At 34.4% G+C, this 15,168-nt stretch overlaps 1 protein-coding gene across 1 annotated transcript in view; it reads left to right on the top strand.

Annotated features, from left to right (window-relative positions):
• The first annotated feature begins 231 nt into the window (after positions 1-231).
• Positions 232-15,168, top strand: part of LOC149572503 (sugar transporter ERD6-like 6) — a 45,770-nt gene continuing 30,833 nt past the window's right edge. The window contains exons 1-18 of the mRNA XM_089815849.1: positions 232-453; positions 561-623; positions 714-803; positions 1,016-1,075; positions 1,192-1,257; positions 1,395-1,460; positions 1,572-1,647; positions 1,747-1,811; positions 1,936-2,025; positions 2,261-2,341; positions 2,480-2,564; positions 2,821-2,867; positions 2,954-3,016; positions 3,118-3,177; positions 3,391-3,455; positions 3,641-3,701; positions 3,847-3,961; positions 4,536-4,621. Of these exons, the coding sequence (XP_089671975.1) occupies positions 235-453; positions 561-623; positions 714-803; positions 1,016-1,075; positions 1,192-1,257; positions 1,395-1,460; positions 1,572-1,647; positions 1,747-1,811; positions 1,936-2,025; positions 2,261-2,341; positions 2,480-2,564; positions 2,821-2,867; positions 2,954-3,016; positions 3,118-3,177; positions 3,391-3,455; positions 3,641-3,701; positions 3,847-3,961; positions 4,536-4,621 (1,458 nt within the window). The 5' untranslated portion in view covers positions 232-234. The remainder of the gene's footprint in view (positions 454-560; positions 624-713; positions 804-1,015; positions 1,076-1,191; positions 1,258-1,394; positions 1,461-1,571; positions 1,648-1,746; positions 1,812-1,935; positions 2,026-2,260; positions 2,342-2,479; positions 2,565-2,820; positions 2,868-2,953; positions 3,017-3,117; positions 3,178-3,390; positions 3,456-3,640; positions 3,702-3,846; positions 3,962-4,535; positions 4,622-15,168) is intronic.

Here is a 15,168-nt window from a genome sequence, read left to right on the forward strand (position 1 = left end):
GGATTCAAACTTGGACCACTTGTTAGAGTGGAGTTGCCATTGCACCAAAAGACCGATCCGTCAGGGCCCAATAGAACTACTCAACTTATGGTATACAAGAGGTAGTTAAGCCCTTGTCAAGGGTCCTGAGGGGAGCGTTGAATATTTTGCCAGTTGGATTTTGGCTGTGCAGGCCTGTAAGTTTGCAGAAAATTTGGTCACTACGGATTTTACCCTATAAAAACAATTGGGTACATGGATGATTTGGAAAAGGGAAGCATGGGTGGCAATGGAGATATTAAAAAGGCTCTCTTAGAGAAAGGAAGTACACGTCTAACCATATCCAAATCTGGCCGTCATGGCGGTAAAGGTGCTAGAAAGGCAGATAATGTTGAAATCTTCTATGGAAGTGCTATAACTACAATATTATGTACATTAATAGTTGCCCTGGGGCCTATACAGTTTGGTTTCTATGTAAGTTATAGTTTCTTATTTGAATAGATTGATTTTTAATCCATGCATCCATTACAAGAGTCAACCTGAATAAAAAAAGGATGTTTCTGACAGCAACGTTCTTGCAGATTGGATACTCTTCACCCACACAAAGTGGGATCATCAATGATCTTGGGTTAACTGTTTCCCAGGTACTGTTATTTGATGAATGCATTTTTGCAATAGGATAGAATATAGTTTATGTGCTAGATCCTAATATAGAGTCTTGTTGTTTCTGTCAGTTCTCCTTATTTGGATTTTTAACTAATGTTGGAGCCATGGTGGGTGCAATAATTAGTGGACAAGTTGCTGATTATATTGGACGGAAAGGGGTAAGTGCCTTCAATGTTTTTCTTTCTTTACTAAAATAAATTTATATGTTACACCTAATATGCTACCGCTAAAGGGATACACTGCAAGATTTTGTCTTGTACTGCTAGTAGCAACAATGGTCATATAAATTCTTTTTTGTACCCAGTCTTTAAAGATGAGTGCAATTAACACACATTTAGATTTGCATAACCTCTTCTTTGTTTGCGTGTAGGCATTACTAGTAGCTTCCATTCCCAACATTCTTGGGTGGCTTGCTATTTCTTTTGCCAAGGCAAGCTAATTTTCCTTTGATAAAATGATAGCTAAACGAATAAGAAGTTTGATAGTGATTTTCCTTTGGAGCATAAGGAAATTCCTCTTTTTGATGTCATCACCCTATGGTTACAGGATTCTTCATTTTTGTACTTGGGAAGAGTGCTCACAGGCTTTGGAGTGGGAGTCATCTCATTCACTGTAAGTCAATTTTTTTTCACAATCTAGAACAAGCCTATTGTTGTCATTTTTAAGCCATAAATTATTACACTTAATAAATTAAAGAGCATATAGGCACGTGGATAGCTATGAATCTAACCATATCATGGTTCTTTTAGGTACCAGTATACATATCTGAGATTGCACCAAAGCATTTGCGAGGAGGTCTTGGGGCAGTAAATCAGGTCTGTTTTGTAAACTCAAAATTCTTTTGTATAATAATAATGATAATAGTCCTAATATAAAGTGTAATTTGATACAGTTTTGAATCTTATACTTAATTGATTTTTCAACAGCTTTCTGTGACAATTGGTATTATGCTGGCATATCTATTTGGACTGTTCCTTTCATGGCGTCCTCTTGCAGTTGCAGGTACCTTTTATTATGCTTTTGCTGGGTGAATTTAAAAAAATAAATTAGATTTTTAACTTTTATGAAAGAAATGATAGGTTGACAACTTTAGCTGGATAGGTATGATCCCTTGTGCCCTTTTGGTATTCGACCTCTTCTTCATACCAGAATCCCCAAGATGGCTGGTGAGCATATTTCACATACAGATACATTTTGAAATGATATTATTCAATTATTGCTAACAATTTTAAAATGACATATACTATACAAAGAAACTTATTTGGCAAATTTATGATTACTTGAGTGCAGGCAAAAGTTGGTAATGATAGTTTCGAAGCTTCACCACAAACACTCCGAGGGTCTAATATTGATGTCTCCCTTGAAGCAATTGAAATCAAGGTGCTATGATTTCTCCAAGATGAATTGCATTTTTTGCCTGTTCCATTAATTGCATCATCAAACTTCTTACTGTGTTTTCAATATTCTACCAGTTTGAGGAGTGAACTGCTTTTGTATAGATTTTTCTTTTTTTTTAAGCTTTTCCTATTGTGAATGGGATTTAATTGTCTATTAGTTAACATCACCTCTATAATGGTAGAAGCTTTTCTAACTAATGGAAATATTCTGAGTCTAGAGCATCATGGAGATGAATAGTCAGCAAAGTAGAATCAAATTCTGTGAGATCTTTGAACGGAGATATGCCCTTCCTCTCACTGTGAGTTACATCTTAAGATTTCCCCATTTGGCCAATTTACACAGGTAGGTTTATCAGTCAACAACTACTTAATTCTTCCAAAATGTACACAACTCACAATTTTTTATGCTGATATTGTCTTGAAATGGGAGACTGCAGATTGGTATTGGGCTGCAACTTTTGCAGCAATTAAGTGGAGTTAATGGTATTATGTTTTACAACATTTCCATTTTCAAATCTGCTGGTGAGTTCTAGCCTATAGGTATCTAAAGTTGAGGTTCTATATCATGTCTTTATTCATGTTCAATTTATCATATTATAAACTATGGAATCTGTAGCATGCTTTGCAATAGCCTTTGGCAGCAGAGAATTATCTTAGAAATTTAAAGTCAACGAGATAAAAGGTTGTTGGAAGTGATTTTTAGTTCATAGTGTCTATGTTAAAATTATTTCTTAAACAAAGCACTGAGCTACGATTTGTGCTATCCACAAATTTGCAGGGATTTCATCTGCTAGTGCTGCATCACTTGGACTTGGTGCCATTCAGGTTTAATTATTTTCTTGAAGTCCTGCATGAATTTTTCTGTCATGATTTAGTCTCATGTTGCTTATGAATAAAGGATAATGTTACAGGTGCTCACAACTGGGCTTACTGTATGCATAATGGAAAAAGCTAGTCGACTTCTTCTCCTTATGGTGAGAAAAACCTTGCAGTTATCAAGATTTTGTATTGTGTCATTTGGGAGCATAGATTCAATGCTAGAGAGAACTAACATGTTTTATTGTTTTGTCAATAGGTCTCATCAGGAGGGATGACCATATGTCATTTTCTTGTTGGCCTCTCATTTTACTTGAAGGTAGTGTCACTAAAAGCCATATGTCATTTCCTTCTTGGTCTCTCATCTTACTTGAATGCAGTGCCTCTAAAAAGCCTAATGGTTGATTTGAAGCTCTATGAAAAACACGCCTTCACTTTCTACTAAACACTTATTTGGTGGTGTTATCTGGTGCCTGATGGTATGGAATTTCTTGGCTATCCAAAGCTAATTTCTAGTTTGCTCTTATTGCAGAGCCATATGGAAGGAGCTTCTCAATATGAAACATTCTTCAGTGTATTAGTTTTAACAAGTTTGCTGGTAAGTTGGGAATGAAAACTCAAATATGAATATAGAAATCAGAAATAATAGAACGCTCGACTAACATAGCTCTTAGGATTTTTAACACATACCAAAACTTCTATGCATTAACTAGACATTCTCTGTCACACCATTCTCTTGTCATATTGATATATATCATTTTCTGTTTGCTGATTTGATTACATATTTTCATCGTTTCCTTCTCACTTGGTATGGGTGCCATCCCATGGATTATCATGTCTGAGGTAAGACACTTGTAACATTGAATAGGTCACATTATTGCACCCTTTATAGAAACACTGGGAAGAATCTCTTGGTCCTTTAATCACTTAAAGTGATGCTACTAATAATCCGTTTCTCTATTATCTAACTCTTCCTGTGCTACTGTAGATACTTCCACTCAATGTCAAGGGTCTTGCTGGCAGTGTAGCAACCCTGGCACACTGGATGACATCATGGGTGGTGACAATGACTATCAATTTACTAATACAATGGAGCTATGCTGGTGAGTTTTTAGCCTTAAGCTGTGCATCACTTAAGCATACCAAAATCACCCACTAAATCATTGCCAAATGGAAGAGTTCTGCAATAACAAACATGATGGAATGTGCACCGCTTCTCTATATGGTATACACTTTTAGTAAAGCAATTAGACCAGATGACAATATTTGTGGTCTCTCCTAGATTCCTATATTGGTCCATTAAGCCTTCAGGGCATGCCATGTCCCCTGATACTGAATGTTGGAAGATTGGAACTAGGCGAGTTCTAAAATGTCTATTAGCCTTGTCTGGCCTATTTGTGTGGGAAAAGTTTCAATCTTTAAACAAGTAAAAACATATCCTTGAAAGAGAGGTAGCATGTTCAAATCCAGCAGAGGTAGGGAATGTATGCCCCATTTGTAGATATGAAAATAGATTGCAGCAGGAATGTGGATGAGACACCTATATCCATTTGATAGATCTTGCAAACCATATTTAGTCTAGAGTAGGCTAGAAAACATATTGTCAAAAAATGAGTAAATAATTGCTCATTATGAACAATTTTTTGAAGTTCCATTATTACCGTCTTATTGTTGCAGGGACATTCACGCTATATTCTGTTGTGTGCACCTTCACACTAGCCTTTGTGGTATTGTGTGTTCTAGAAACCAAAGGACGAACACGTGTATTCGGAATAAAGTTTTCTTTTTTCTTGTTCTGTTATGTAATGTATAATAACTGGTTTTGCAAGTTTATGATGAGCACTTCCAACTTTTTAATGCACTATAGCCATTAACTTGGTCATCTTATTATGTTTCCATGTTTCCATGAGGTGTCATTACAATGGCAAGGGATGAATTAAGAAAGAAATTTTATAAAGTTTGAGGTTAAATGTGCAAGTTTATGATGAGCACTTTTAACTTTTCAATGCACTATATCGAGTAACTTGCCCCTCTTGTCCTTGTATGCAACACATTTTAAAATAAAGTGTTGTTCAACACAGGCAAACTCTCTCTTCCCAAGCCTCTTTTGCATTCTTCCGTACATTTTGAAGTTAGTCACATTTGAGATTGAATTCATTGATATAATGTATATACTTCCAAACCAATTCCCCCAATTTTCTTGTAAAGTTTATTCATAAAAAAGATATTTATTGTTTGTGGGACACATTGAAATGAATATTCTATTTACTCATCAACTTTATGTTGTGTTGCACCCATGTACTTTTTTGGATTCTTTTTAGAAAACTTTTTAGATGCACCATAGCGAGTGCTTTGATAGGGGTAGCTCCCATTTCACTTAGCATTATATCAAATGGGATAGTACTTTTGATTCTAAACTTGTTTGTGATCATATGCTTTTGGATTCCCTTGATTTGCTTCCATTGTGAGGCTTAAGTGTTGATGGTCAATGACTCACACCCATAAAAACAATCAGTAGAACAATCCTAAACGCTTGCCTCTCAACACTTGTTTTGGAGAGCATAAAATGTCTTCCATCTTTCTAATGTTCTTTTCTTTCTGCAACCATTTCATCTTAGTTTTTTGTTGAAGTCAATCCTACGATATAAGGGTATTTTTTTAAAATAAAACTTATGTTGATACTGCTTTTTACAATTAGAGAAAATCAAGACTTTAGTCTTTTTGATATTGACCTATAGTAACAATATTTTGCAAAAGTGCTCAAGGGAAAAAGAGAGTAGTTGTCCGCATAAAGCAGAAACCTTATTAAATATTCTCTCAACTTGATACCCTCAGTATTTTGCATGTTTAACCACTCTTCAAGTTTGTCAATGTATAAGCCAAACAAACATAGTAGGTGATAGTGGGCAACCTTGTTTGACGCCAATATCGCTCATGAAACATTTTATAAGCCAAACAAACATAGTAGGTGATAGTGGGCAACCTTGTTTGACCCCAATATCGCTCATGAAACATTTTATAAGCCAAACAAACATAGTAGGTAATAGTGGGCAACCTTGTTTGACCCCAATATCGCTCATGAAACATTTTAAAATGTCAATTAAAGTTTTGATTTTGAAATGTTAGCTAAATTTTTGAATTTAAATGCTGACTCAAGTTCTGATTTTGAAATGTTAGCTAAAGTTTTGAATTAAAAATGTGGACTCAAGTTTTGGTTTTGAAATGTCAACTGAAGTTTTGTATAGGGATCCTTAATTCTTCCATTTTGACCTAAAGCTTGTCCTTAGGGACAGTGTAGAGAGCCTTTCTAAAGTCAACAAAAAAACAAAAATACCTCATCCTTTTTCTCCCACTCTTTTTGATAATGTGCCTTAAAGCGATACAATGATCAATTGTTGAGTGTTTTGGCCTAAAACTAGTTTGAATTTTTATTAGTTTATGTTTTTCTTCAACCTATTTTCTATTACGTTGCCAAATAAGTTTATAAATTGGGGATTGATCATTCCTATACTTGGAGGGGTTATTGACATCATCACTCTTAAAATAGGGCATTCCAGGCTGATGTCCAATCTTTAGGAAACCTATGTCGACTAATATTATTGAAGATATTCGTAATGTGGTCCTAGTTTCTTAATACCCATCTTCACCTCTTTCACGATGATTTTTTGTTCATGTTGTTGACCAAGGGTGGTGGGTCCACCTCACCTTCTTGTTCATACAACTTTCTAGCATAATCAAACCATTAAGTGGCTATAATATTGTTTTTAGTTTGTTTCCTTTTAGACTAAAGTTCTTTCCGAAATAGTTTGGGTTATTTTTACTAAGGAAAATTAGTTCCTCTTTCCTTGTGACCATAAAATCTACTCATTTCATCTTTAGAATCTTCTTGTAAACTTTAATGTCAAGGTTTATTTAATTTGATTCTCGTATATTCCTACCCATTTTAAATTCCTTATCTAACTATACTCCGTTTAAAGATTTTTGTTAATGCATAGCTATTAACATTGTGCACTTGCATGTCCTCCCCCCTTATAGAGTCTCATTGTAGCCCTAAAGATGTTTACCATTTTTTCAGTCAAAAGATTTTTTCCCTTATGAAAGTGATCATTGAGGAAATTGAGATTTTGTCCCAAATAGCTTATCATTTGCCCACAACAAATTTATGTACAATAGTCTATGATCAGATTTGAGATATGATATGTGTTCCCCAATCACAACACCCTCAATTCTCTCATATAAACTATGAGAATAGGTTGCATAATATACCACACATGCACCATTGCAAGTATTGCAAGTGAACTTGTTTGACTTTCACCATCTAGATAAGACATTGCAAATTATTAAATCTTAATTGCCACATAGTGTTATCAAGTCTTTCCCAAAATGATTGGAGCCCTTACGCAACTCTAAAGATCTAGTATTTTTGTAACGGGGGATGCTCTCCTTGTCATAGATTTGACTACTAGAAAGGAAAATGGGAAAGCTAGTAATATTAATTACAAAGAAAGTCACAATCTTATTTAGGTAGAAGTTTCTAAATTGTATGTCAGACTCTTTTTCCATCAACCTTTTCTCTTTTTCTGTAGCCAAATAAAATCGTAACTTTCTTTGTAGCTAGAAATACTAGCCCAACCATTTTCCTTTCTAACTTTGAAGTATCTAACAAGGACCCCTCATTGCAAAAACATAATATCCTTCTTTAGAGTTACATAAGGATCTTTGTGATCTAATCTATGATTTTTATACATTTTAGAAACATGTGGGGTAAAGTGACATGTTGCGATCTTGTGAACACTATTGTTTTCACAACTTTGAACCACATAAATGCATTTTAGATTCTTCCATTTTCAACCGAATGACATATCCTTTTCTTTTACTAGAACCATTATGCTTTCATGACCTTTACCATTTCACGTTATCACATTCCACACTGCATGTAGTGCTTACCCCATAGTTTTCTTTTCAGTTCATATTGCCAAACTCTTTTAGGTCAGTTTCATGTATGTGTTGGTTATGTCAGTGATGTTGGAGGTTATTGATATATGATATTATATAGTGATTTGATTTATATTAGGAGCTATTGGAGAGTGTGAGATAACATATGTGGATGGTAATGTGTCCATGATTACTTTTACATTATTTATTTACAAATAATGATGATGCTTTATGTTTATGATCATGGATTACTTACTCCATACTTGCATGCGTATGTTGTGTGTGTTTATTTTACATTTCTGTTTAACATGCCTAATGTGGTTGAGGGAGGGAGTTGTAGTTTCCTATGAGTCGAGATCTACATGATGTATTACTCGCTTCTATTGTTTGTTATATAAATATATATTTGTACATAGTCATATTTATGTAGGTTTGCAGGTACTAAACATTGACTTCCTCGAATTGCCAAGATAAGCATGCCCTATTGCAATATCTCAATTGTAAGAGGGGAGATAATATATAGATTTGAATCAAAGATCTAGCCTAATTAGGAGATGATTTTATGATAGAAGAATGTTGGGCATGTCCAACTAAAGCTGTCTCAACTTTCATTTGAGTCCTCAAGCGAATTTTGGTCAGAGAAACAAAAGGCCCTAGTTTTTGGCACAATTTGGTGAGGTTCTTGTGTTTGGGGAACTTAAAAGTTTTGGCTAAAAAAACTAGTGTCAAAATCATTAGTTTGGAAAAAAATTTGTTGTACCAAGTTTGGGGTGTTAGTTCAATGTTTGAAGCATAGTTGTTTTGGAAAAATGACCTAATGAACCCTAAAACAATGATCACCCATTTTCGTACAGGTGGTCCAAAGGAAGGGCATTTGAGTTTTTGATATGTTATATTACTTCCAAAATGGTATTTTAATCAAGCATTTATTTGTCTAATATTTTGAAGGTTTGGAGAAAAGAGGGAAATATATTATTTTGAGACCATTGAAGAATAGGTCTAGTTGTCGTGATATGAGGCTCGGGTCCTATCATATATCTTTCCACCTAGGCTTCCAAATTAGATTCATGAGATGAGCAAGGACATCGCATCAAACCATTGATGATTTACTTCATCTGGTTTGTGAGATACCTTTTACTATTGGACCTTCTGTCAAATCGTTTGCATGCATCGAACCAACCCTGTACTCTCGGGTTCCACACGCATTATCAAATCTCTCGACCACTATTTATAAGAATCCACAATTTGAACACTAGTGAGATATTGCAGTGTGATATTCATGGGATTATGCGAACTCCAAAAGTTAGGATTGAAATTTGACCAAGCATTTCCTATTCGATTTCTGCCATCTCTTGAGCTTCCATTCCAAATTATGGGATTGACTATTGAAATGACATCTGCAATTCTTAACACATGTCAATGGAAGTTTGAAACACAAAATATCATGGACAATTTACCCAATAATGAGAAAAATGTTCAACAACATGTAGTTACCCCCTCACTGTCTGGCATCGGTGACTGTCGTTGCAGCAGTGTTGATGCATTCATGTATAAATACAAACTTGACACTCTTCCTAAAGAATCCAACCCAAGTACATGTGTCGAAGTTGAAGAATTTGATTTGGTGATTGCACCGAATAGGCTCAAAAAAATTTAGTGAAAAACCACAAACAAATGGCAACATGACAACTTTTGGTCTCCAGTGGTGAAGAGGACCTCGATTTGTCAGGGAAGATAATTTATAACCCCATTAATGTCATCTTAGTCCGAGCATGAGTCAAGATAACTATATCCCAAACAAGAACATGCCCTCAGTTTTGTTTATTTGTATTGACTCAAGTAGCTTCCCATTTTGACCATGCTTCTGCAAGAATATATATCTGTTATCAGCATGAACTAACTCTTCATTCTCTTGATTTGATGATATCACTCCATACACCCACAGTGACTCCAATGTTTTAATGAATCTTTGTTCTTTATAGGAGCTTGCTAACACATACTGAATATGTCATCCATTTAGCTTCAAACCCATTCATTAGTTAGGATTCTCATTTATCCATTCAACTTTCTAATTCATTTCTTAAGTTCATGAATCATAAGCTTTAACTTCCAAATCATATGGAGTACTCTGTCAAAAATGACATATATTTCCCAAGTCATGATATGCACAATCCCCATATGTGTGCCCTATCCTTTATAGATTAACTTTCATTAAAAATATGATGATAGACATCTTTTTTATATAAAAAGACTTATAGTCCTTTGTTTCATGTTGCTCTACTGCAACATTGACCCCTACCATGCAGCATTTCTTACATGGATCTCATGCATATATTTGACATTTTGATATTGATATTTTTTTAATCTAACCTATTTAATGACTGCACGGCCCATATTACAATATGGAGGTAGGAAGATTGACTTCTACAATAATATTCAAGGAGCCTATACCAACAACCTTAGATCACATCATTTGCATTCATTATGATTGAACTTTAGAACCAATGGATTTGACCTTGAAATGAAATCACATGAACCTAGATTGTTGCATTTCTTACCACACCTCTGAACTATTTGACTTATCACAACCATGATCTTTGAATCTAGACCATGAAGTAGGGCCATTAGAGTGTCTTCGATGTTGAAATTGTTTAACCGAGACGAATTAAAATTCCACTGAACTTGCATTGACAATTTCAAGTCATTTCAAATTGCTTCGAACCTTAGTTCGAAGAGGTTCAAAATCATAAATTGAAAATTTGAAACACTTGGTCCACATTTGATACCAACATGTTGTCATGCACTTTCTCTATGATTTCATTGTCATGCCCTTTCTCCATGATTTTGTTGTCATGTTGTGCCCTTGTGATCTTTGTGCCCTTACTTTGCGATTCCATTGTTGTGTCCTTGCTCTGTGATTTTCTTCAAGGGCTATGTAAATGTTCTTTTCTTTTCCTTCTAAATAGGTATCTCTTTATATTTCCTTCTAAACATGCATGTCGTAGAGATCATTTTTAACGTGATTATTAAATATTATCACAACAAAAAAATTGATCCAACATCCTATGCAAAAAAATACAAACCAGGAAAAATGGGCAGAGTTCACCATAAATTTTATAAAAACATATCATAGCAGATATTTTTGAAAATAAAGTAGCCATAACTCAGTTAAATGGGTCTAGTTTCTGATTAGCTGGGTTGATTAAAAATTCCCATAGAATAGTCATCATATTAGGTACAATAAAATGAACAATCAGTTGTTCCCAGCTAGTAGGATCAAATATAGTTTTCCAAGGTGATAAAATTGCATGTGTAGATGCATTACTTGCATGCAAGGAATGAAGCACATTCCCCAATTTATAAAAAATAGTTGGATATAAATGCTCCATACATTGGCCCAACAATGGAAGCTAAGGATGTAACCCTACAAGGATTCCAAGTATCTAGTGATACTGTTAATTTGAGCATCATTATATGATCCAAAATGTTATGAAGTACTGAAGCTAGTAGTAACTCCTCTCATGTCTCTAGAAAACATAGCATAGGTTTAGGGTCCATTAGCTCCCAAGAATTTTTAGCAGCTATTCTTACTACTTGAAAAATAACTTCAGTGAAGAGTTGAGTGTTAGGAGTTGAAGAAGCAAGTTCTACTTTTGTGTAAATGCCATAATCATGAGGCTCATTCCCTTGTAGAAGCCTCTGCCACATTGACATAGCTTCTAAACCATGCAAAGGATGTTGAAGTGGTTCCCAACCTTGAAACACTCTTATAAGAAATGATAAAGCAAATGCAGATGCAATACATATATTACTATTATTTATGTACATGTATATGTATGTATATGTGTGTGTGTGTGCGCGCGCGCACGCGCATGTAAATATGTATATACATATATACATATGTATATGTATATATATGTGCATATATACATACACACACATATGTGTGTGCCTATGTATGCATATATATACAGAGATCTTGGCACAACAAAAAAATTGATCCAACTACATATAGATTCCATAATCAAAATAATAAAATAATAAAACTAACTCAACCCATGCTAAGTAACTTAGCTCAAGATCCTAAAAAAAAATAATGTAGATCAGGAAAAATTGGAAGAGTTCACAAGAAATTTTACAAAAACATATCATAGTAGGAACAGTCAGTTGTTCCCAACTAGCAAGATCAAATACAATTTTCCAAGGTGATAAAATTACATATGCATATGTATGTATGGATCTATGTATGTATGTATGTATGTATGTATGTGTATATGTATGTGTATATGTATGTATGTACATATGTATGTATGTATGTATGTATATATAAAAAGACATGTGTTGGATTGTGAAGATCTATGATTTTGTTGACGTGCCCTTGTGATCCTTGTATTTCATTGTCATGCCCTTGTGATCTTTGCATCTTGTTTTCCTACATCTTTGTATATGTATGTATGTATGTACACACACACACACACACATGTATATTTATATATGTGTGTGTGTGTCTATGTATGTATGTATCACTAGTACATTTAAGGTCATTTTTAGACCAAAGTTTGTAGTTATTGAGTTTTTCAACTCATTTTGGAGTTAGTTCTTCTTCATGTATCCAAATCTATTGAAGGTTTTCGTGTAGAGATTTTATTGAGTCCTTTTCTCTTCATGTAATTATAACTCACTATTGGATATGTTGACAACAATACTCTTGTGATTTGAATGAAAATGCATAATTTTTGAAGAACAAACTTGTGTCCACTATATTATACACTTTCATTCTAGTTTGATTTATTACTTGGTGTGAATCATACTTATCTAAATCCTGCAAGTTATGTCTTAGATTTTTTTTGTAAGTAAATAGTACTGTATCTTGCACAGGTCACAACTTTTTAGATTAAGTCCATTACACAAAATAAGTCAAGCTTGTTCATTAGGTTACATGCATTATCCTCAACAAGCTCAATGGTAATTTCTATGTCATCAACAAATTGGACATTAGATATATCTTCCCCATTAGGAAGCTCTATACCCTTAACTCTTGGAGATAGAGAGTTGTCCCTATGTCTATAGTATAGAGCATCTACACCAATGACAAAAAGTGTTGGTGCCAATGGGAAACCTTGCCTTATTGATCTTGAAAGATCAAAAGCTTTAGATCTCACTTCATTCACCTACACCCTTGCATTAGCTTCATTCAAGAGAGTTAGGAAACCCAAACCATTGACTATCATGGCAATAAAATTCCATTCAATTATGTGGTATGCTTTTTCATAGCCCAGGAGCAACATGAAGGCTTGCTAGTTAGATTCGCTGCCCTAATCCATAGTCTAAAGAAAGTGATAAGAATTTTTCAGATATATTTGCCATTCACAAACCTAGTCTAGGAAGGGTTGATGATACAAGGAAGAACATTCTCCAACCTTAATGCCATGATCTTTTTCTATCTCCTTCCTTGGCGATAAGTTTGATGAGACTAGAGTTGATGTCCACCCTAAGAGACATGTTAATGGCTTCTGTATAAATTTGGAGGAATTCATTGACCATCCAACTAATATTGTTTTCATAGAGCTCCACTGGGATTCCATTTAGCCCAAGGGCCTTTTCATTACTCAAATTCTAAATAGCATTGTTTTCATCCACAGTTATATAGGTTTGTTAAGCATAGCAGTCTCTTTAGTAGGCAACTTTTTAGGAATGATTCCACTAAGTTTTGTCCTAGCATTTTCCATTTCCCACCCAAAATTTTCAGAAATGAAGAGTTGATTATATTAATGTGCAAAGGCCAGAAGAATTTCATCTTGGGAGTTAAGCTCTTTCCCTTCATTCCAAATAGACTCAATCCTCTAGTTTTGACACCTTGATTCTTGAAATATTGCAACCTCCAGAAGGAGTCTCTTGACTGGGCCGTAGACTCTTGTTTAGTAGCAATATTAACCAAGTTACTCTATAGGTGCTCTAGCATTATATAGGTTTTTGGAGTTTAGATTCCATTCTTCTCTTATCTTGGATTTCTTTATGTCACTACCTGAAAAAGGGTTTAGCAGCTATTGATGTTTTCGGATCATCTCTCAATAGCAGGTTGGTGCTTCACCACCACTTCATTAAACCATCTAATAATATTAACAGTAGTATTAATATCTTCATCTTTTAGCTGGGTAAGTTTCAAAACTAATCCATCTTTCCCCCCTTCTCCAAACAAGCCATACCAATTTGAAAAATATCAGCAATAACAGGGTGGGGATTCAATAGGGTAAATGGTCTAACTTGAAAACTAACACTTGTGCCATCCTTCCTAAAACTGAAAACATCCCTATGAACATAAAATCTCTTAAGTTCTCTTATTTCCATTTTATAAAATTGTACCAGGTATGCCAAAATGCCTTTATAACTGTACTTGCAACCAGCTAAGGGGTCAAAAAGTTTATGCTTATTAATCATATTGTACCAAAAGAGCATTTCACACCCTTCCCATTCAAACTTGTCACCTCCAATATTGTCTTGAGGAGCGTCAACCATGTTAAAGTCATTGTTAGTGATCTATGGAATTCTATTTAATTGAAACATCCATTTCCACAATTCAATTCTTTCTCTATGATCATTGCCAACGTACACATTAGAGATATCCATCTCTTTATCATCAATTTTATGTGTGTTCCAAACTAGTCAATGACAAGGGGAACAATTCCAATTTGGAATGTGTTTGGTCCATTTAGGCCCTACTAAATTAGTATCCCCTCCCTATCCTTTCTGGTGAGAAGAGGTGAATGCTCTCACATCTTTCCATTTACATTTCAAGCTAATATCTAGAGAGAACCCGATAGCCTTAAACTCTTAGAGCATTAATATGTCTATTTATTTTTTATCATATCTTGTCCTTAGATATTATTGTTGAGTGCACAATTTAATGAGCTACTATGATTTAAGGGTGCATAATGTGGGGAATTTAAGGGTTCATGCCAAGTGTTTGAAAAAATGTGTTAAAGAGAAGTGTTTACACAATATTTCCAATCTAGACATATCCATTCAAACTAGAGATGTCACTTTAGGGAAACATCCATATGATTTATCTACTCTCATATGGGACAGCGAAAGCCTAGCATTTTAAACAAAAGTATTTTGAGTCATTTCTTGTAGTTCTAAGTCTTATTTCGATGAAGCATTACCTAGAATTCACTATTAATGGAAGTTATAAAATCAGGAGCATTTAGAAAAATAATGGTCTATAACTTCTTCTTTGTGAATGGATTTATCTATTCAGAGACATAGTCTTTGGTAAACTCAGTTAGTAAATGTCAAATTTTAGATCTTTAATCAGTTAGTAAATGTCAAATTTTAGATCTTTTAACAGGAAAGAGAAAAAAATATTGATTCCTTC

The sequence above is a fragment of the Cupressus sempervirens genome, chromosome 2 (genome assembly GCF_028749045.1).
Source record: "Cupressus sempervirens isolate cs-2001-9-10 chromosome 2, ASM2874904v1, whole genome shotgun sequence".
Lineage (NCBI taxonomy): Eukaryota > Viridiplantae > Streptophyta > Pinopsida > Cupressales > Cupressaceae > Cupressus > Cupressus sempervirens.